We start from the raw sequence: 23,113 nt of genomic DNA on the forward strand, positions 1-23,113 counted from the left end.
AGGATCTAGTGAGTGTTCCTTATTGAGGAGCAGAAAACCATTGTTGAAGGCACAAATACAGGTCAGAAAGCTAAGTAAATAGTAAGATTAGTATGATTTTTTTTGTCTTTTCGAGACATGGTTTCTCTCTGTAGTTTTGGCTGTCCTGGAACTCACTCTGTAGACCAGGCTAGCCTCGATCTCACAGAGATCTTCCTGAGATCCTACTTCTGCTTCCTGAGTGCTGGTATTTAAGGCGTGTGCCACCACTGCCCAACTAATATTAAACTTTTTAAGATAATAAAAATCAAACCATGTTCTGTGAAAAAAACATTCAAAATAGTTTAAAATTAAAAAAAAAGTATCAAAAGGGTTAGGAGTTTGGCTCAGTGGTAGCGCATCTTTCTAGTGTGTGCAAGACTCCAGGTTCAACCTTCTGCACTCTGTGTGTATGTGAGTTTGTGTGTGTGTATGTATGTGTGCACATGTGTGTATGTATGTATGCACGTGAGTGAGTGTGTGTGTAGCACAGCTCAAGCTGCACTGGGAGCATCTTCTGTGTTCCCCACTGGAATACGAGTTTTGATGAAGACAGGTGCCTTCTCCCTCTGTGTATTCTGAAGACTGAACCCATGATTTTGCGTGTGCCAGGGAAGCACTTAGCCTTGAGCTGTAGCATCTTCAAATCCCACTTTTTCCCCCTTTCTCTTTTAATTTTTGAGACAAGGTCTAAATTGAGCAGGTTGATTCCTTTTATTTATTCGCTTCTTTGAGACAGGGTCTCTTTGAGACGGGGTCTGGTTTATTGATTTATTTGAGACAGTGGTCCTGGAACTCACTCAATAGATCAGGCTGTTCTTAAACTCACAGAGATCTGCCTGCCTCTGCTTCATGAATGCTGGGAGTAAAGGTGTGTATTACTCTGGTCCACATCTCAGATTGGTACTGAACTTTCTATCCTAAGCTTTCAGAGCCACTGCGATCACCCACAGGCTGGAGCCACTAGGCCTGGTCAGGTGCCTTATTTTTCTTGGTCATTTTAGGCATTTGGAATATTGTTTGCGTCAAATGCATTATAAATAAATAAATAGATAAATAAATAAACAAAGAAATATTTGTTAAGGAGAGCAATGATGTGTCTGAATGAGGCCAGTAAATCAGAGATGGCCCCTGCCCCCTGACAAATCCAGCATGTTTTGTTTTCTTGTTTTATGAATTAGGGGTCCAGGGACTGGAGAGATGGCTCAGAGGTTAAGAGCACTGGCTGCTCTTCCAGAGGTCCTGAGCTCAATTTCCAGCAACCACATGGTGGCTCACAACCATCTATGATGAAATCTGGCGCCCTCTTCTGGTGTGCAGGCACACATGCAGGCAGAATGCTGTATACATAATAAATAAATCGTTTTAAAAAAAGAATTAGGGGTCCATCTACTGGTCATAGGAGGGAAGGCATTTCGGGAAAGGAGTGAAAAAAATATAAGTAAACCAGGGCAAAGTGGGTGTAATCCCAGAACTCAGGAGCCTGAGGCAGAAGGATCGAGAGTTCCAGGCCAGCCTAGGGTATATAGTGAGCTCCAGGCTAGTGTTGGCTCCACAGTAACCCCTACCTTAAAGAATATCAGAAGCAGAGGAAGAGCAGCCCCATTTGTTCAGTTACCTCAGTCCCTGTTCTGAAAGTCTTAGAATTATTCCCAGCTCACTGGATATGGTGCCCCCTGCTGCTCATCCAAGCACTTGGGAGGTCTAGGCAGAAAAATTGTGGAGAAGGTCGGCTTAAGGCAACCTTGCTCGGACAGCCTTCATCGGTGTTTTATGTTAACAAACTAAAGAGGAGGGAATCTCAACTTTTAAAAGTCTCAGCTGGGTAGTGGTGGCACAGGCCTTTAATCCCAGCATTCAGAAAGCAGAGGACGGCGGATATCTGTGAGTTGAGGCCAGCCTGATCTACAGTGGAAGAAGTTCAAGGACAGGCTCCAAAGCTTCACAGAGAAACCCTGACTTGGAAAGCGAAGCGAAGGGCTGGAGAGATGGCTCAGAGGTTAAAAGCATTGCCTGCTCTTCCAAAGGTCCTGAGTTCAATTCCCAGCATCCCACATGTTGGCTCACAACCATCTGTAATGGGGTCTGGTGCCCTCTTCTGGAAGTATAGGAAGTAAAGAGGAGGTAGAAGAGGAAGTAGAAGAGGAAGAAGTAGACCGGGCGATGGTGGTGCACGCCTTTAATCCCAGAACTTGGGAGGCAGAGGCAGGCAGATCTCTGTGAGTTCGAGACCAGCCTGGTCTACAGAGCTAGTTCCAGGACAGGCTCCAAAGCGACAGAGAAACCCTGTCTCAAAAAACCAAAAAAGGAAGAAGTAGAGGAAGTAAGAAGGAAGTAAGAAAGAGGACGAGGAAGAAAGTAAAAGAGGAAGTAAGAAAGAGGAGAAAGAAGAGGAAGTAAAGAGGAAGTAAGAGAGAGGAGGAGGAAGTAAGAAAAGAGGAGGAAGTAAATGAGGAAGAAGAGGTAGAGGAAGTAGAAGAGGAAGAAGAGGAAGAAAGTAGAAGAGGAAGTAAAGAGGAAGAGGAGGAAGTAAGAGAGGGAGGAAGAATGTAGAAGAGGAAGAAGAGGAAGTAGAAGAGGAAGAAGAAATAAAGGAGGAGGAGAAGGAATTAGAAGAGAGAGGTAGAAGGAAATAAAGGAGGACGTAGAGAAGAAGGAAGGGGAAATAGAGAGGGAAGTAAAGGAGGAAGAAAGATGAATAAGAGGAAGTAAAAGAGGAAGAAAGTGGAGTAAGAGGAATAGGAAATAGAGGAAGTAGAGGAGAGAGGAAGTAGAGGAGGAAGAAAAATAGAGAAAGAGGAAGAGGAAAAGGAAGAGAACTAGAGGAGGAAGGAAGAGGAGAATAGAGAAAGAAGAAGAGGAAGAAGAGGAGGAAGCAGATGAAGTAGAGGAAGAGGGGGAAGTAGAGGAGGAAGAAGAAGAAGACAATGTCTCCATAAGATTAGACTGAAAGCAAGGCTGTAGGACATTTTCTTAATTAGTGATTGATGCGGGAGGGCCATTGTGTGCAGTGCCACCCCTGGACTGGTGGTTCTGGGTTCTATAAGAAAACAGGCTGAGGAAAGTCATGGAGAACAAGCCAGTACCCTCCATGCCTCTCACCAGCTCCTGCCTCCAGGTTCCTGCCACGCTTGACTTTCTGTCCTGAATTCCTTCCATGAAAGTATAAGCCAACTAAATAAACCCCTTCCTCTCAAACTTGTTTGTTTTGGCCATGGCGTTTCATTGCAGCAATAGAAACCCTAAGACAGCTACCCATTGTATTTCGGAACAGCCTGGATTGCAGAGTGGGATCCTGTCTCTCTGGGTAGGTCTGGTGAACAGGACTCTCAAAGGATCAGGACCACAGGCTTGAAAAGAGCTTTTCCAGCTCCCTACGTGTCACAGACTTTTGATCTATGTTAGCCTGATGCTTTTTTACATCCTGTAAAGTTGCCTCTCATCCTTGAACTGCCTCTGCCTAACCCTGTCCCCAGCAGATTTCCACTGGACCACTACAGTCTCCAGCCCTGGCTTCCATTTCCAGTGCTGGGATTTCCCTCTGCTTACTGGGGACAAGTCACTTGTTATTTCTGAGACTCAGCTCTCTCCTCTACAAACTAGGAGATATTATTTCTATCTTCTACACGCACTGTAAGGATTACAGGAACGAGCCACAGCTAGTGGTCCATAATAAGTAGTTGGCAGGTGCTAATTTCCAATGGCTTTCACTGCAGTTCCTTCCCTAGCTCTTGGGGGCCTCTGCTGGAAATCAGATCTTCAGGGTTCCCGGAGCCGATTAGTTTTGAGTGCCACTTAATCCTGGTTATTCTTCCGCAATCTGAGCCATGAAAGGACAGGGCTGGTATAGTTCTACAACCTGAATCCTGATAGGGACAGGCTTGATATAAAACCATGGAAGCGGCCAGGTTCACAGGTAATGCAGGATGGAGTTCCAGGCTGAAGCCAAGCTGCTGCTGCTGCAGCTGCTGTGGGTGACATGCTGTGGACACACACATATAAGAGTGGAACGATATGCATCCATCATTGATGTGACCAACGGCGGGACCTGGGGTGACTGGACCTGGCCTGAGATGTGTCCTGATGGATACTTTGCCAGTGGGTTCTCCGTCAAGGTGAAGGTTCAGATCTGGGTCATAAAGGACAGAGATAGGATGGATTGCAGAGCTGAAAATGGCAATCCCCTCACTGAACCTCACTTCCTCTCTCTTCCTCACCCAGGTGGAGCCCCCTCAAGGCATTCCTGGAGATGACACAGCTCTGAACGGGATCCGACTGCACTGTACTCGAGGGAATGCAGAGCAAAACACGCATGTTGTGGAGTCCCAATCTGGAAGGTGGGAATTTGGGACCCGCTCCCCCCCCAAAAAAAAGTGTGATAGAGTATTTATCTAGTGTGTGTAAAGCTCTAAGTTCAATTCCCAATGGGAAGGGCACTCTCCTAGCGCAAAAGGACGCCCCTTCCCGAGGTAAACTCTGTTATAGTTTCAGAGGAGTGGGATGGAAGCTGCCCCTCTGTACTCGGGGAAACACAGGAGATTAGATCCAATCTATCCGGTACTGGTAGGGCCTGGTTTGGCAGTCCCCAGGTGGGTAGGAGGTGCTCACAGAGCTAATTAGAAGTCTCCTTCTCTTGCAGTTGGGGCTCGTGGAGCGAGCCTCTGTGGTGTCCCGGCACGCACTTCTTAGTGGCGTTCTCTCTTCGGGTGGAGCCGTTTTCATTTCCTGGGGACAACACTGCGGTGAACAACGTACGCTTCCGTTGCTCAGACGGTGTTGAGCTGGAGGGGCCTGGGCTGAGCTGGGGAGATTATGGAGATTGGAGCGACTCCTGTGTCAAAGGTGTCTGTGGCTTGCAGACCAAAATCCAGAAGCCTCGAGGGCCGCGTGATGACACTGCACTTAATGACGTCAGGATATTCTGCTGTAACAGCTGACGCTGTTGCCGCTGCCCAATCTCCCACTGGACCCTGCCAGTACTGTGCCTCTTACTATTAAAGCTTCTTGGTCTTGGTCTTTGCTGTCACTTGATTTAGAAACGAGAGAAGCTGCCTCCTTGCTTCTTCCTTGACTCTGCAAAGCTCAAGACCTGTGTTCAGGTTTGGCTTCAGGGGTTGGAGGTCACATAGTTCCAAATGAAGAACTTAAACACATAACTTTTTTGGCCCTGGCTTTCTGAGGACACTTGTAGATACTAGGTTCCCTTTAAGAGCCCAAGCTGTCTCCTTCTGAATCATCAGTGACTTCAGATTCAGGAGCGGGATGGAAGACCCCACCTCTGTACATGGGGAAACTCGGTGATTAGACACAATCTATTCCTTTTTTTAAATTTTTTTATTTTATGTGCATTGGTGTGAAGGTGTCAGATCCCCTGCAACTGGATCTTCAGACAGTTGTGAGCTGCCATGTGGGTGCTGGGAATTGAGCCCGGGTCCTCTGGAAGAGCAGTCAGTGTTCTTAACCACTGAGCCATCTCTCCAGCCCCCCCCCCCAATCTATTCCTTATTGGTAGCTCCTGGTTAGGAAGTCCCCGGGTTTGAGTTGTCCAGGAGGGGTGTGCATCAGGTGTGGAAGTCCCCCAGGTTTGAGTTGTCCAGGAGGGGTGTGCATCAGGTGTGGAAGTCCCCAGGTTTGAGTTGTCCAGGTGGAGTGTGCATCAGGTGTGGAAATCCCCGGGTTTGAGTTGTCCAGGAGGGGTGTGCGTTAGATTTGAGTTGTCCAGGAAGGGTGTGCATCAGGTTTGAATTGTCCAGGAGGGGTGTGCATCAGGTATGGAAGTCCCCAGGTTTGAGTTGTCCAGGTGGAGTGTGCATCAGGTGTGGAAGTCCCCGGGTTTAAGTTGTCCAGGAGGGGTATGCATTAGGTTTGAGTTGTCCAGGAGGGGTGTGTATCAGGTTTGGAAGTCCCCAGGTTTGAGTTGTCCAGGAGGGGTGTGCATCAGGTGTGGAAGTCCCCAGGTGGATAGGAGGTGTCCAGGTGGAGTGTACATCAGATGTGGAAGTCCCCAGGTTTGAGTTGTCCAGGTGGAGTGTGCATCAGGTGTGGAAGTCCCCAGGTGGATAGGAGGTGTCCATAGAGCCAGTGCAACTAATCAGACGACAATGCAGATGGCTTTCCACTTTAATTTTCTAGAACTTTGAGACTAAAGAATCTTTCCCCGTAGTTTCTAAGCCCCTTCCTACCTTGGCCCTTACCATGCAAATTCCAAATAGGGGCCTTTCTAGACAGAGAGGGTCATCAAAGACTTTGTCTTTCCATGCCGTTTTCTCTCTGTCTGCACTCTCCCGGGAGGGAGTCCATATTCAGAATTGGATGTTCCTTGTGACAATCAATGCTTATCTCATTACCAACATGTTTTTAAAAATGTTTACTGAATGAAAATGGAAGGGCATGACTGCTCCTGGGTACAGTAGAGGAGAGGCTTACTGTAGATAAAAGGGAGGGCATAGCCAGAGACAGGGACATCTGGGAGAGTCCAGAGTGAGCATGCCCCTGAACTGGGCCTCAGGAAGAGTGGGGAGGGGAGAAGAGAGGGTGAAGAGCCAGACCAAGAGGCCAGGAGGGCAAAGGGTAGGCAGAAAAGGGCAGGTAACCAAAATGGCTGGATTGTATAGGGAAGGGGAGCTGGTGAAGGGGAGCCCAGCCCCTAGGCTGGAGAAGTTTAGGGTGGGTAGTCACATCCTGTAGAGGTAGAAACTGCTCCGGAGAAGCTGGCAGCCACTCTGATATGTTAAAAGGCCTCTCAGTTATTTGTACTGTTGAGACCTAACACTCGCCAGCAACTGAAGTAATCCTTCACTTATTTAAAAAGAAATGTTTGGCCATGTGTGGTGGCGCACACCTTTAATCCCAGCACTAGGGAGGCAGAGGCAGGCCATTTCTGTGAGCTCAAGGCCAGCCTGGGCTACACCAAGAAACCCTGTCTTGGGGATGGGTAGGGGGAGAAATTGCCAATGGCTGGTGTAAGAGAAGCAGACAGAAGCTATAGACATGCTCTTATACGTGCATGCGTGTGCATATGCGTGTGTGTGGGCACATGTGTGTGCATGTGTGAGCGTGTGTGTGGGCACATGTGTGTGCATATGCGTGTGTGTGGGCACATGTGTGTGCATATGCGTGTGTGTGGGCACATGTGTGTGCATATGCGTGTGTGTGGGCACATGCGTGTGCATATGCGTGTGTGTGGGCACATGCGTGTGCATATGCGTGTGTGTGGGCACATGCGTGTGCATATGCGTGTGTGTGGGCACATGCGTGTGCATATGCGTGTGTGTGGGCACATGTGTGTGCATATGCGTGTGTGTGGGCACATGCGTGTGCATATGCGTGTGTGTGGGCACATGTGTGTGCATGTGTGAGCGTGTGTGTAGTTTGACTGCAAGCAGGGTGTGTTGTTTTCACCTGAGAATATTTTGTTTCTGCAAGTGAAGTGGAAGGGTTAGGCTGGGACTAAGCTGTTCTTTATGGCTTAGAGCTACTTGCCCAGTATGCCTGACTCAATTCCTCATGACCTCACGACCTGAGGCTATTACCCAACAGTGGGAAGGAGTGAAGTGGGGGCTCAGTTGGTAAAGGTGCTTGGTGCAAAGTCAGAGGACCTGAGTTTGATCCCCAGGACACACATGGTGTGAGAGCCAACTCCAACTCCACATTATCCTCTGACATACACGTGCGCACGCACACACACATAAATGTAAAGAAAATTAAATTAAAAATTGCTCATCTTTCATCATTGGCACCTTGAGAGCACAGTATTTTATTTCCAGAACAGTAACTATTAGTTAAGAAAATAAGAAGCCAGGAGTCAGGTACAAACAGAACCACTGGCCTAGCTATATCTGCAGGCACTCCTTCCAAAGCTAAAGCAGAATTGGGAAAGGGTGCTCAGGCCAGCTTATACCGCAAAGGAGGAAATTGAGCAATAAAAGTAGTTTATTCCAGGTAAGCGGTGGGTGGGCAGTCCACTAAGACTTCTGGAAATGAGGTATTCACGGGAGCCCACGGAACTCACTAAGCTGTGCCCTGCAAGAAAAAAAAGAGTAAAGATGCAGCGAGAGCAAACAGGATCTCCTCAGCTCTGCTCCACGCCCTGCCCTCTCACCTTCTTCCGGCAGTCGCCACAGAATACGCCCAAGGTCGCGTTCACCACCTGTATTCCACACAGCACTACTTCCAGACTTGAGGCGACCACCAGCAGAGAGAAGAGCGTCACGTTCCAGGGTACCACCTTAGGCGGCTTCTCACATAGATCCCATAGAGTGTCATTGCGCAAGTAAGAGCCTCTGTGGATGGACAGGGTCCTTTAGGAGAGTCTGATCACACAGCAGGCCCTACCACCACCCAGGGCAACGGTCTACTAAGATTTGCAAAATTCGATGGGTCACGCGGAAGGACCGGTCTTTCTAGAAGCTCGGTCTGGTCCATCATTTCTGGACCAGGTAGGAAGGCAGGTGGGGAGAGGCACAGAATGGGGATATAAACACGGAGCAGGACTTACTGGGTTTCTAGGAAGTGGTAGCCCCACACGTCGTCTTTTAAGCATTTGGGTCCGATTCGAAGCCCCGCTCCCGACACCGAGAGGCAGTAGAGGCCACCAAGTATCCCAAAGGCAGAGGAGAACACGGAGCGAAACATCTGGATCCAGTGTGGAAAGGTAAACTAAGTAGGCCTGCCTCCTCCCTTGGACGGCCACCCGTGCCCTGTTCCTCTCGCATATATCAGCACTTCTGTCCAGCTGCCTAAAGCTACATTTCCTTTTTATTTATTTATTTATTTAGAATATTTTTGAATCAGTCTTGGAACTTGGCCAGTTGTAGACCAGACTGGCCTTGAACTCACAGAGATCCTGCCTGCCTCTGCTTCCCAAGTGCTGGGATTAAAGGCATGCACCACCACCGCTGCACTGCGGATTTGAGGCTAGGCGAATCCTAAAAGTCCTCTACTGCAGAAGTTCATGGGGCTTCTATGACCCGCTGGTCAGGTTCATTTGAGACCCAGGACTGAGAGTGAGGTAGCACCTGAGACCTCATAGAGGTTGTTTGCCGATGGTGGTGCTGGGGTTCGATGGGGAAGGAGTCAGAAATCGAACGTCCTAATTTGGTTCTTACCCTGCAGCGGTTCCCACAGCAACCTGCACCACAGCAGCCCTTCCCCCCTGCGCGGACGGCAGCGATTCCTGGACACAGCGCCTGTGGGATGAGAGTTGGTGGTGACAGCAGGTTCTCCCAGGTCCCCAAGGCTGTGCTTGCCTTGTCCATGTCCTCGCGAAGCTGCCCACGATGCCCTCAGCTCTTTGAACTGCAAAACCTTATCTGTACCTCTCTGGGTCAGTGTTGCACTCAACGTTAATTTATCATTATTCATACGCCCGTCTTATCTCTCTCCAGATTGTAGCTTCCTGGAGGGTTAGGTCCAATATATTACACCTATCTTAGACAAAAGATCGCCATCAAACGTTTGGGTGAGGAGGTGGCAATATTATATCCTCCACATCCATAATGTCGAAGAGTGGGTGCCTGCTAGATGGGAGGCAGGACCTCCATCCCACTCTCTGAACTGATTGCTTTCTCAGGATACCCGTTTGTCACTTGTGAAGTGGATCTGCAAGCTCTGTCTCAACAGACTCTTCTCAGGACTGAAGGAGACAACGGGAAGATTTCATGTCATGACCGGCTCAGAGAGAAGGCCCCCGTGCTGATGCGCACCTTCATTGGGTACAGTGAGCGGGAATCATGGCCGAGTGTGCTAGAGTTTGCACGGAGACTCTGGTGTGGATTGCAGGATTTTCTAGTAATCAACTTCTAATCTTTTACTTTCTCCTCGTCTCCTTTATTCTGAAGCACATACCCTCCAGGTAACCAATCAGCTGTTCCCCTGTGCTAATAGTCACTTCCGGGTACCCAGAGAGTCATCTCAAACTCCCCAGGGACATGCTCATTTGAATGTTTGAGTTAACTCAACTTCAGGAAGCCTCATACCGATCCCACACTATCCCCCCCAGTTCATCTGCCTTTTGTCTTCTCGTCTTCAGCAGCGGACAATATCCACCAATTCACCAGGGCTGCAAGATTTTAATCCTCCTATACCAGGGCGGACTCCAAGTCTTCTGTACTTTTCCTCAATAGCTTCTTAATCTTTTTCCGCTCAGCCCCTTCTCCCTTTCCCAATAGATTTTAATCGCTCTTACCCTGTGTCACCCCAGTCTCCATGCCACAAGCTAACGCTTGACTAACATTATTTAATTGCCCTCTTAAAAATATTTAATTGCCCTTATCTGCTCAAGTCCTTTGAGGTATCTTCAAAGATACGCTAGGCTGGTGCATGTGTGCGTGCATGGCGTGTGAGTCATGTGTGCATGTGCTGTCCCATCCTGTAAATCCCAGTACTCATGGGGGTCAAGGGCTGAGACTAGCTGGTGCTACATAGCAAGTCCCAGGCCACCATGGGCTACGTAGTAAGTCTCACAAAGCCTGGACTACAGCAAGTCTTTTGAGACTCCGTTACTCTGCCCCCAACCTCATGTACCACAACAGCCTTCGCCTTTGTACCTTGGTCCCAAGTCCCATGCTTGGCTTACCTTGCACCAGTGGAATTCTACAGCTATTTTGTTGCTGTTTTGTCTAACACTGAGGCTTGAACCCAGGGCCTTGTGTGTGCTAGGAAACTAACTGTACTATCACGGGGCCCACCTCCATCCCATTTTTCTTTTAAATTTTATTAATTTAATTTGAGACACGGTCTATTCTAGTCTACCTGGCATTTAACTTAGGACCCTCTTCCTCCAGAGTGCTGAGATTGCAGGTATACACCACTATGCCTGGCTCACCCCCCAACACACCCCCTTTATCTTTCTCTCTTCTTTCCCCTCCTCTTATCCTCTTTTTCCCCCAACAAAGTTTCCACTATCTAACACTATTCAGGAAGGATTTGAACGTCAGATCCTCCTGCCTCAGCCTCCTGAGTACCAAGAGTACAGGCATACAGCACCAGGCCTGGCCTCCAGAGATGGCTTGATCAAGCAAAAACAAGTCTTGACTGGCATGCGCGCTACAGAGGCAGTATTTTGTTCTTCTTCAGGGAAGGGACTGAAAGTTTTAGTTCCGTTGTTAGTAGCAACCTCAAAGAAAGACCTGCTTAGTTCAAATGATTTATCAGTTCTCTCTTCCGTCTCCTGTCTCATGACAGTTCTAAGGACAATATCGACACTTTCTTGCTTAGCCTTTCGGTTGGGTGATGTCACTTGTGCCATAACAACTTGAAGACACCTAGGGTTTTTTTGTTTTTTGTTTTGATAGAGTCTCACTGTGTAGCCGCAGTTGGTCTGGAACTTGATAGCTAGACCACCACACTGGCCTTGAACTCACAGAGATCCTGCAGCCTCTGCCCGTGCCTCCTGAGTGCTGGGTTTAAAGGTACATGCCCCATGCCTGGATAGCATTGCCTTTTTGATTTATTGATTTTTGTTCAATTGTTTGTTGAGTGTCTTGTCTTGAGCTTGCAACAGTTCTCTTTGCCTCAGTCTCCAAAGTGCTAGAATTACAGGTCTTAGCCACCACATTTGGCTCTTTATAGGGGCTGGAGAGATGGTTCAGTGGTTAAGAGCACTGACTGTTCTTCCAGAGGAACTCACAGAGATCCTCCTGCCTCTGCCTCCTGAGTGGGATTAAAGGTGTGTGCCACTATGGTTAGCAAAAATCTTTTCTTTTTTATCATTTGTTGATATCAGGTTTCTCTGTGTAGCCTGGAACTCACTCTGTACACCAGGCTGGCCCTGGGCTGGGCTCTGAGAGAGACTGTGAATGTGTGTGTGTGTGTGTGTGTGTGTGTGTGTGTGTGTTAAGCTGTGTATTAAGTATGGTGGCTTACACCCATAATCTCAGTACTTGGGAGACAGGTAGATGGCTATAGTGTTAGTGTTTAAGGCCAGCCCGGGCTACATAGTGAGTTCAAGGATAGCCTTACTTTATAGAGAGTAAGACTCTATCTCAAATAAAACCAAAACATTTAAGTTTCCCTGAGATGATAGATGTGTGGCCCTGATTGGTCTAGAAGTCACCATGTAGACCAGGCTGGTCTTAAGTTCACAGAGATACATCTGTCCCTGCCTCCTTCTCCTGAGTGCTAGATTTAAAGATATACCCCCATATTCAACATGGTTTTTGTTGTTAATGTTGTTTTTGTCTTAAGGTAAGGCTGTCCTGGAACTTGCTCTGTAGACCAGGATGGCCACTAATTCAGAGACCCATCTGCCTCCTCCTCCCCAGTGCTGGGATTAAAGGTGTATGTCACCATCACCTGGATCCTAGAGGTTTTAAAATAAAATAAAATAACAAAAAGGTGGAGACTTAGGTACGGTGGCCTACGTTTATAACTCCACCAAGATTCTGTCTCAGAACAGGAGAAAAGCTTCAGAGTTTCCAGTGGTACTTACAACAGGTTCAAATCACTCACTGAGCCTTTCAAAGGTGTATGTGGTCTGACCTCTGCCCGCCTCAGAACTCATCCCATCCAACTTCAGCACTGCTGGCTGCCTGGTTGAGCCTTAAATGTGGGGTCCCTGTTTGTATGTATGTATGTATGTATGTATGTATGTATGTATGTATGTAATGCCCTTCTTTTCTCTTTTCCTTTTAAAATGTCATCTGTCAGTTGTGACATCATCTCATAAAAGCTTCCTTGGAAACTCTACAAAATACGTCCCCAAGTTGGAAGATTGGCTCAGAGACAGAGCAGGGTTTGGTAGGGTTGATCTATAATATCAAATAGAAACAAGAAAAGAAGACAAAACAAGTGCCTCACTTGCCCTAAGAGCTCTTTGCGATGGTCCCTGATTGTGTGTGTGTGTGTGTGTGTGCGCGCGTGCGTGCCTGCCTGCGTGCCTGCCTGCGTGCCTGCCTGCGTGCCTGCCTGCGTGCCTGCCTGCGTGCCTGCCTGCGTGCCTGCCTGCCACAAACTCTCTACTTTTCTAGAGTTGCTAGAGTACTGGCCTTACAGGAATGGCTGCCATGCCCCACATCATCTTGCCATTTATTTGCTTCATTTATCCAGGATGTATAAACCGGACACCTCAAAAGGGAGGCAGACCTTGCTCTCATGGGGCTTCTATTCTTGCTTCCTTGGCACCTTTTGCCCCGTCAACACAACACAGCCATTAGAAGGGCATAATAAGGTCCTTCATGAGAGGATGTTGGGAGCTCAACCTGAACAGATCTACGAAAGCAGGCAAGCTCGATTGGGTAGGCGAATCGGGTGCTTTAGGTTGGAGACATCCTTGATATGACTCTGGGTGAGAGTGTGGGCCTAAGAGGAGCAAGAGAGCTGAGAGAGCATTCGAATAGAATCCAACCACCAGAAGCAGCGGGTAGAGCTGAGTGAGACCAGAGGGCAAGGGGAGAGGGCTGCTATCAGAGAGATAGCTCCATTCGGCTAATAAAGATGTGGCCAGCAGAGGGGACCAAAGTGCAAAGAGAATTTTAATCGCCAGCTGTGCTAAAGATGGGAAGCTGTGCTAGGGAGATGTTTGTCTTTAACCCAGGAAGGTTAACCATCCGAAAGTTCACCCAGTGGTCAGGCATCGTAGCACACACCTGGACTTCAGCGGTTGAGGGAGGAAGATTTCAAGTTCTAGAGTGGCCTGGGTTATGTAGTGAGTTCTAGGCTAGCCTGAAGTACAATCAGGATGTTGCTTCTAAATAAATAAACAAACAAACAAAAAGTAAAAAAAAAAGAAAAAGAAAATTCTTTAAATGGGGGGAATTGGAAGATAGGGGAAAAATCTAGAATATTTGTTTCTCTCATTCCCTCGGCCCCCCCCACTTTTTTGGTTCTCACTTTTTCTTTCTTTCTTTCTTTCTTTCTTTCTTTCTTTCTTTCTTTCTTTTTTTTTGGTTTTTCGAGACAGGGTTTCTCTGTGGTTTTGGAGCCTGTCCTGGAACTAGCTCTGTAGACCAGGCTGGGCTCGAACTCACAGAGATTCGCCTGCCTCTGCCTCCCGAGTGCTGGGATTAAAGGTGTGCGCCACCATCGCCCAGCCCATGGTTCTCATTTTTTCAAGACAATACTTTTCTGTGTAACCCTGGCTGTTCTGAAACTTGCTCAGTAGAGCAGACTAGCTTCAAACTCAGAGGTCCACTTGCTTCTGCCACTCTGGAGTGCTGGGACTAAGGGCGTGCACCACCATGCCTGGCTCTTCTTTCACCGTGAATAGATCTTAGTCTGCAGGAGACTGGGGCATCTACTCTGAAATGCTGACCTAGGCCCAGGATTGTTATCCTTAGCACAGACTGGGGGTCCTGGAAGGTGGGCCCAGGAGGAGCGGCCACGGAGGAAAGGGAGAGCAGCAGGGAGCTGGCAGGTGGAGGGACTGATCTGAGCCATCAGCGTGGACTGAGGTTGTCCATTGCACCCACTCTCACTAGTTATGACACTGCCCCGATAACCACCCACACAACCAGCTGTTCCTTTGGCTTCTACCCTCATCATGAGGTTTTCTCAGCCTGTGCTCCCAGAGGGGAAGGGGAACGACGCCTAGAACTTGCTCCCACCTCCCGCCTAGTAGGGACTTCTTCATCTCGCTCACCTCAGACACTCAGCTCAGGACCCTAGAGCTCCTCCAAGACCTTCTACAGAACGATTAGGGTGTGTGAGCGGATGGACAGGTTCCCCCGTCCCCTCCAAGCCCTTGCTACACCCTCCAGAGCAAACTGGTCCTTTCCCCTCCTTTCCTCTCTGTCCCATCCACTGTCCCAGGTCAGGCGACCCAGGTCCCTGGCCAAAGCTCCAGCATTCTCACCATCAGGCCTCCTCCAATGAAGCCACCCATGAGCCAGACTTGCAAGCTGAGGTGGTCGGTCCAGGTGGTCTCTCCATTAGGTACCAGCAGGAGGGCATTGGCTATGATGCAGATGAGGGAGAGAGGGATGAGGGAGAGCCCCAGGCAGCGAGCACATTTTCCTGTACACATGGCAGTGGCTTCAGGAAAGGCAGATGCTAGTGAGAGTGAGCGGGAAGTGCCAGGGTCCAGAGCAAAATAGCCTGGAGCTTGGGACAAAGGTCGGGGGAGAGGAGTGGCGGAGCCTGGTAGAACCACAGTGATAAGAGAAGAGAGGCCTGGAGGAGGTGGAGGGGCTGCAGCTGGGTGAGCTGAGGAGGAGGATGTGGTGCTAGGGGACGTGGGAGCTTGTCACACAAAGGAAGTTGACTGGGGTCAGCGTCCTTCTTCCTTGGTCTGTACACACCTTTCCACAGCACTTCCTCAGCTATGTGAAGCCTCAGCTGAGCCCTCCACCTCTGGAGGTCCCCGTTGTTTCATTTGTAAAAATACAAATGGTTGAGCAAAGCCACTGCCTTGAGAGGTGGTTGTAAGGGTTCCGTGGGACCAGGTAGAGGGTCTGTCACCAAGGAAGCATGGGACAGAGGTATGGTGGCTTCATTTCTGCCCCACAGGGAGAGACTTTTCTGTAAAGAAACTGAAAAGCCTACAGTGGAGGGCGGTGCGGTGGTGGCGCACACCTTTAATCCCAGCACTCGGGAGGCAGAGGCAGAGGCAGGCGGATCTCTGTGAGTTCGAGACCAGCCTGGTCTACAAGAGCTAGTTCCAGGACAGGCTCCAAAACCACAGAGAAACCCTGTCTCGAAAAACCACACACACACAAAAAAAAGCCTACAGTGGAGCCAGGCTGTGGCGTCCTCCTGTGACTCAGTTACTGGGGAAGAGCGTGTGTGTGCGGTTGAGACTTACCTGGGTTATATCACGAGGCTTTGTTTAAAAGAACAAGAGGGATGATAATGACTTCTTGTCTATTTATTTCTTCTCAAAAAATTGTTTTGTCTTTTTTTTTAAACACAGTTTCACTGTGTAGCCCTGGCTATCCTGGAACTCACTCTGTAGACCAGGCTGACCTCAAACACATGGAGATCCGCCTGCCTCTTCCTCCCGAGTGCTAGGATTAAAGGTGTGGGGCCACCGCCACTCAGCTCTCAAATTTTGCTTCTCAGAGTGGGCTCAAGCATTCCATCTCTGGCTTCAGTGATTCAGTGAAGAGCCAAAGGAGTTTCATTTGCTTCCCCTTTAATTTTAGTTTTATGTATATGAGTATTTTGCCTACATTTGTGAACCACTTGTGTGTCTGATGTCTGAAAAAGCCAGAAGAGAGCATTAGAGCCTACAAGACTGAAGTTACAGGTGGTTGTGAGCTGCCCTGTGGGTGCTGTGGGTGCTGGGGATCCAACCTGGGTCCTCTGGAAGTGACCAGTGCTCTTTACCATTTTGCCATCTCTGAAGCTCTTTCTTTTTTTTTTTTCATTTTTTTCTTGTTGTGTTTTTGAGACAGGGTCTCACAGTGTATTTCCCAGGTGGCCTGGAATTTGCTTTGTAGACCAGGCTGGTTTCAAACTCACAGATATCCTCCTGCCTCTGCCTCCCGGGTGCTGGGATTAAAGGTGTGCACCTGGATGCTCTGCTCCCATTCTCATTTGGTTTCACTCACGCACTGAGAACAAAGAAGTTCTGGTTTCGCTGAGGTGCTGAAGATGCTCAAGATCCTGGCAACCTGCCACCATGAAAGAAGGCCAGCCTGTTGGAGACTGCAATCCAGAGGAGATAACAATGGATATAGAGAGAAGCCGTGATGACACTGTTGAAACCTGGATGTACAGCCTTGTCAGATGTCTGGTTGTCCCTGGACACACGGCCTTGTCAGATGTCTGGTTGTCCCTGGACACAGCCTCGTCAGAAGTCTGGTTGTCCCTGGACACACGGCCTTGTCAGAAGTCTGGTCACACCTGGACACACGGCCTTGTCAGAAGTCTGGTCACACCTGGACACACGGCCTTGTCAGAAGTCTGGTCACACCTGGACACATGGCCTCGTCAGAAGTCTGGTCGTCCCTGGACACACGGCCTCGTCAGAAGTCTGGTCACACCTGGACACATGGCCTCGTCAGAAGTCTGGTCACACCTGGACACATGGCCTCGTCAGAAGTCTGGTCGTCCCTGGACACACGGCCTCGTCAGAAGTCTGGTCACACCTGGACACATGGCCTCGTCAGAAGTCTGGTCACACCTGGATACATGGCCTCGTCAGAAGTCTGGTCACACCTGGACACATGGCCTTGTCAGAAGTCTGGTCACACCTGGACACATGGCCTCGTCAGAAGTCTGGTCACACCTGGACACACGGCCTCGTCAGAAGTCTGGTCACACCTGGACACATAGACTCGTCAGAAGTCTGGTTGTCCCTGGACACACGGCCTCGTCAGAAGTCTGGTCACACCTGGACACATAGACTCGTCAGAAGTCTGGTTGTCCCTGGACACACGGCCTCGTCAGAAGTCTGGTTGTCCCTGGACACATGGCCTCGTCAGAAGTCTGGTTGTCCCTGGACACAGCCTCGTCAGAAGTCTGGTCACACCTGGACACACAGCCTCGTCAGAAGTCTGGTTGTCCCTGGACACACGGCCTCGTCAGAAGTCTGGTCACACCTGGACACATAGACTCGTCAGAAGTCTGGTTGTCCCTGGACACACGGCCTCGTCAGAAGTCTGGTTGTCCCTGGACACACAGCCTCGTCAGAAGTCTGGTCACACCTGGACACACGGCCTCGTCAGAAGTCTGGTTGTCCCTGGACACATGGCCTCGTCAGAAGTCTGGTTGTCCCTGGACACACGGCCTCGTCAGAAGTCTGGTTGTCCCTGGACACACGGCCTCGTCAGAAGTCTGGTTGTCCCTGGACACACGGCCTCGTCAGAAGTCTGGTTGTCCCTGGACACACAGTCTCGTCAGAAGTCTGGTCACACCTGGACACACAGCCTCGTCAGAAGTCTGGTCACACCTGGACACACGGCCTCGTCAGAAGTCTGGTTGTCCCTGGACACACGGCCTCGTCAGAAGTCTGGTTGTCCCTGGACACACGGCCTCGTCAGAAGTCTGGTTGTCCCTGGACACACGGCCTTGTCAGAAGTCTGGTCACACCTGGACACACGGCCTCGTCAGAAGTCTGGTTGTCCCTGGACACATGGCCTCGTCAGAAGTCTGGTTGTCCCTGGAATGCTTCAATGGTGTGAACTGGTTTGAGTTATGTTTCTGTCAGCTCTAATATAAGAAATTTATTTCTATCTTATTTTGGCTTTTTGAAACAAGGTTGCACTATGGGGATCAGACTGGCCTCAAACTCACTATCCTCCTGCCTCAGCATCATGAGGGCTGGGATTATAGGCAGGCACACTATTCCCAGTGAAGGAATCATTTTTTAAAATTTATTTTTATTTGATGTATGAGTGTTTTGCCTGCATGTATGTCTGCATCCCATGTTCAGGCAGTGTCAGAAGAAAGTGTCAGAGCCCCTGGAACTGGAGTTACATAAGGCTCTTGGCAGCCATGTGAGTGCTGGGAATTGAACCCGGGTCCTCTAGAAGAGCAATCGGTGCTCTTAACTATTGAGTCATCTCCCCAGTCCCTGAAATCGTTTTGGCTGCGTAAATTCCTTAAGCCTGTACTTCCTTAGGACCTAGTGGTGGAGAGTGTATGGATTCACAGTTTCCGGGCGAAGCCCCGGATCGTACCCTTGAAGCTTGGTAGCACTTGATAGCAAGTGCTCTGTGTCAGAGAGAAATGAGGGTTACAGCAAACACCCTGGGTCCTCACAGAGCACCTGCCGACAGCGCCCTAAGGTTCTCACAGAGCACCTGCTGACAGTGCCCCAGGGAAGGAGGTGTCTAGTCGGGGGGGCCTCTGTTGAGTCTCCTGCCCAAACCACTACAGACACGTGGGGAATGGGGAGAAAGAGGTGCCAGTCAAAAATAAACGGCAGAATCCCTGCTCTCTGTGGGCCAGAGGGACTGGGCAGAGAACAGCAGTGAAGGCTCTGTCTTGAAGGAGAGGATGCCTGGAAAAGCAAAGCACTTTGAACTTTCCCCATCTGTTCGAACTGTTTGCCTCTGACTCATAAATAATTGCACGGCCGCTGATATTGGCCATCGCTTCTGATGGCTCGTTTAATGCTTTCACAGGAGTGCCAGTGCGGAAGGCCAGAAGTAACAACGCTTGCTGATTTCAGCACCCAGGAGAGAGAGGCCGGGATCCTACAAGCTTGAGGGCAATCTGAGCTACATGGTGAGTTCTTGGCCAGCCTGAGCTACGTGGTGAGCTCCCACACAGTTAGGGTTATGTAGTGAGATCTCGTCTCAAAGTAAACGCAAAACAAAACAAAATTTCCAAAGAGAAAGAGATGAGGGGGGAAGTGGATCAGTTTGAATGAAGTATAAAGACACGAATGTATGAAAATACCATCATTAAAACTATTACTTGCCGGGCGGTGATGGCACACGCCTTTAATCCCAGCACTTGGGAGGCAGAGGCAGGCAGATCTTTGTGAGTTCAAGGCCAGCCTGGTCAAAAAGCGCAGGACAAGCAGGGTAGTAAAACCCTGTCTTGAAAAGCAAACAAAACAAAACAAAAAACACACAAAACCATTGCTTGTTATATCAACTTAAGTTTTTTTTAAAAAATATATTTCCCTTTTCTTTAAAGTTTTTCATTCTCTTGTGCTTCTGGAGCACATTTTAAAGCTGAAGCAACAGTTGTTTTTAAATGCTGTGGATCACTCTTTAGTCGCTCTCTCTGTCTCTGAAAAACCTCTGACTGCCTGTCCCCTCTGCAGCCTCCTCGGAGGGCTCTATACAGATGCTCACCGTGCCTGGACTGCCTGTCCCCACTGCAGCCTCCTCGGAGGACTCTATACAGATGCTCACCGTGCCTGGACTGCCTGTCCCCACTGCAGCCTCCTCGGAGGGCTCTATTCAGATGCTGAGCCTTGTGAGTTCGGTAAGAAGGGAACTACTCACTCTAAGTCTTCAGCCCTCCCTGTACCGATGTCCTTCCATCCGCCAGTTTGTAGTCCCCCCTGCTAGAAGAGAATACACCTTTCCTCCATGGGTAAAATGGAATGTGGGCAGAACCAACAAGATCTCAGTACCAATACACATTAAACATAAATAAATCTTAAACTTTTTTTAAAAAATGGAATACTCTATGGCGCCATGTTTCTCTATCATTGTCAGCAGAGGAACATTCTGGGCCAGCTACTGATCAAAAAAAAAATGTGTAAGATTAAAGGAGAAATCTCTGGTTGAATGCCAATCTATATGTCACCCTCTAGCCAAGCCTTATATGTGTGAGAGAAATAAACACTTATATTTATATGTCATTAACACTAGGGGTTTTTGTTCCACTAAAAAATTCTTCTCTCTGTGTGTGTAAGAATGCAAGGTTGCCACTGCACACTTGTGGGGGTCGAATGACAACCTCTGGTGACAGCCCTGATTGCTGGCCTTGCTTGAGGAGGCAGGGTTTCTTCACTGCATATACCAGGCCAGCTTGTCCCACGGACTTCTGAAGACTCTCCTGTCTTCACTTCCCACTTGCAACAGGAGTGCTGGGGTCACAGGGCACAAGCCACATCTGGCTTTTCTGTGAGTTCTGGGATTTGAACTCAGGTCCTGACACTTACGCAGCAAGACTGTTACCCACTGAGCCATCTCTTCAGTCCAGGTTTTTTTTTCTTTGTTTGGTTTTGTTTATTTTTGAGACATGGTCTCACATGGGGAGAAAGTGACCACTAATTTACTATGTAGCTAAGTACAGCCTTGAATTTTTTTTAATTTTGCGTACATTGGTGTTTTGCCTGCGTGTCTGTATGAGGGTGTCAGATCCCCTGGAACTAAAGTAACAGTTGTGAGCTGCCCTGTGGGTGCTGGGAACTAAACCCTGGTCCTGTGGGAGAGCTGCCAGTGTTCTTCCCCACGGAGTCATCTCCAGCCCCGAATTCTTTTTTTTTCAAACAAATAAAATGCTTTACATAGAACACATTTCCCATGTGAAGTTTGTTTCCTTTAAAGAACATTTAAAAAGCAAGCCTTGAAGAAAGTGTTCTTCATTTACTTCCTGCAGAATCCTGCCGGTGGCAAACCACGTTGCTGCAAAGCGGGGTTTAATCATTAACAAGTTTGTCTCTATCAGCGGAGAAAACTATTCGCCCTGATGGGAAGACCTGTGACTTACTTCAGTAGGGAATATCACCCACAGCCAAGTCATTTCACACTATCAGATAACAGCGGGTCCATAGTAGCTGTCACCTACGTATCTGCAGTTAGTCATAGCTTCTCACTTAACTTCCGAAGTTATGAAACATAGCGAGGAACCAGAATGCAGCCTTAGGACCTGTTATGACTAGTTTGAAATATTAGTTATTTTGGTGCCTAATTCAAACAATAGAGCTATCAAGGGTAGCAGCAACACAGTGGGGCCCCTAGGTGGTCTTTTTCTTGTTTTCAAGACACGGTCTCACTATGTAGAACAAGCTGGCCGGGTCAGGAACTCACAGATATCTACCTATCTCTCCCTCCCATGTGCTGAGATTAAAGGCATGCACCCCCAGGCTCAGCTCATGGTATTAATTTTAGTGTGTGTGTGTATGTGTGTGTGTGTGTGTGTGTGTGTGTGTGTGTGTGTGTGTGAGAGAGAGAGAGAGAGAGAGAGAGAGAGAGAGAGAGAGAGAGAGAGAGACCCAGTTCTCACGCCTGTTAGGCAATGCTCAGCCACCGAGTCACTCTGCCAGCCTTATTATCTCAAGCCACTCTCTATGGATGACAGAACGTTAATGAAGTGTTAACAAAACATTATCGAGATTTGGAAACATTTCCTCAAACACAGTAGAGAGCAAAACAACCAAAAGTGAACTCTGGAAAAAATAATTCCTGAAGGATTCGGAAGAAATTTTCAGAAAGCAATTTGGTGAATGTACTAGAATTCTGGAGGTAAGAGAGAGCAAGAAAGAACAGGCTGAAGTGAAAGGCTCTGTTTGGAGAAGGATGAACTTCATGAAAAACTAATAATACAAAGAGACGTAAGTGTGAGCTGGAGAGATGGCCCAGCGGTTGAGAACACGCTGACTGCTCTTCCCGAGGATCTAGGTTCAACTCCCAGTACCCACGTGGCAGCTCACAACTGTCTGTGACTCCAGTTCCAGGGTACCAGACACCCTCAAAGAGGCACACATACAGGCAAAACAACAATGCACATAAAAATAATTAATCAGGGCGCTGGAGAGATGGCTCAGTGGTTAAGAGCATTGCCTGCTCTTCCAAAGGTCCTGAGTTCAATTCCCAGCAACCACATGGTGGCTCACAACCATCTGTAATAGGATCTGGTGCCCTCTTCTGGCCTGCAGGTATGCACACAGACAGAATATTGTATACATAATAAATAAATAAATATTAAAAAATAATTAATTAATTAAAAAATTAATGGAGAGACCTAAACTCACATGGAAGGGTCAAAGAAGAGGCTTGAGACTAAGGAGAAGCGGATGAGGAAGGACAAAGCCATGAAAATTTCAAGTTTAGAGGTAAAGAACCAAAACTTTACAACAAAGAAGCGGCAAAGCAAAGCAGTGTTCCTGCCCCCACCTTAATGGTGGTTGACGAGACAGCAGGTGCCAAAGACTGGAGTCTGTGAGCCTGTGGTGCAGCGCCAGCCTAGCCCATGTGAAATCTGGCATTTATTCTACAGCACTGGTTCTCAACCTTCCCAATGTTGTGACCCTTTAATACAGTTCCTCAGCATAACATTATTTTTGTTGCTACTTCATAACTGTAATTTTGCTACTGTTATGAATCACAATGTAAATGCCTGATATGTGGGATATCTGGTATGTGACCCCTGTGAAAGAGCCATTTGACCTCCAAGGGTCGCGAGCCCCAGTTGAGAACCACTGTTCTATAGTATCACAAAGAAAAGGCTGAGAGCAAACAAGAAAAAACAGTATGCCATCTTCCCCGAAGAAAGAACATGGTGGAGCTTGGGTCTACCTGGGTTGGTAGCAGATTGAAAGGCTTAATGTATCACAAGAAAGACTCATCTGGAGAAAATAGTTGAATTAAAAGCAGCATGTAACCAAGTGTAGGGGCACAGGTAATTCCAGCACTTAAAAAGCAGAGGCAGGAGGTTAGATGCAAGTTCATGGCCACCATGGTCTACACAGCAAGTACATGGCCAACTTGGGCTACATAGAGACACTGTCTGAAAAACAAACAAATAA

At 48.4% G+C, this 23,113-nt stretch overlaps 2 protein-coding genes across 2 annotated transcripts; one reads left to right on the plus strand and one right to left on the minus strand.

Annotated features, from left to right (window-relative positions):
- Nucleotides 1-3,944: 3,944 nt before the first annotated feature.
- Vmo1 (vitelline membrane outer layer 1 homolog) lies at nt 3,945-4,987 on the plus strand. The gene is made up of 3 exons (XM_075942388.1): nt 3,945-4,133; nt 4,240-4,355; nt 4,658-4,987. The coding sequence occupies exons 1-3, from the start codon at nt 3,945-3,947 to the stop codon at nt 4,953-4,955; spliced, it is 603 nt and encodes a 200-aa protein (XP_075798503.1). The 3' UTR covers nt 4,956-4,987.
- A 2,750-nt stretch (nt 4,988-7,737) lies between these two features.
- On the minus strand, nt 7,738-15,025 carry Tm4sf5 (transmembrane 4 L six family member 5). Its single transcript, XM_075942391.1, has 5 exons — nt 14,810-15,025; nt 9,126-9,206; nt 8,516-8,652; nt 8,120-8,300; nt 7,738-8,040 (listed from the first exon to the last, which is right to left on the minus strand). Exons 1-5 carry the CDS (start codon nt 14,978-14,980, stop codon nt 8,029-8,031), a joined length of 582 nt encoding a protein of 193 aa, XP_075798506.1. The 5' UTR covers nt 14,981-15,025; the 3' UTR covers nt 7,738-8,028.
- Nucleotides 15,026-23,113: the final 8,088 nt, after the last annotated feature.

The sequence above is a fragment of the Microtus pennsylvanicus genome, chromosome 11, assembly GCF_037038515.1.
Source record: "Microtus pennsylvanicus isolate mMicPen1 chromosome 11, mMicPen1.hap1, whole genome shotgun sequence".
NCBI lineage: Eukaryota > Metazoa > Chordata > Mammalia > Rodentia > Cricetidae > Microtus > Microtus pennsylvanicus.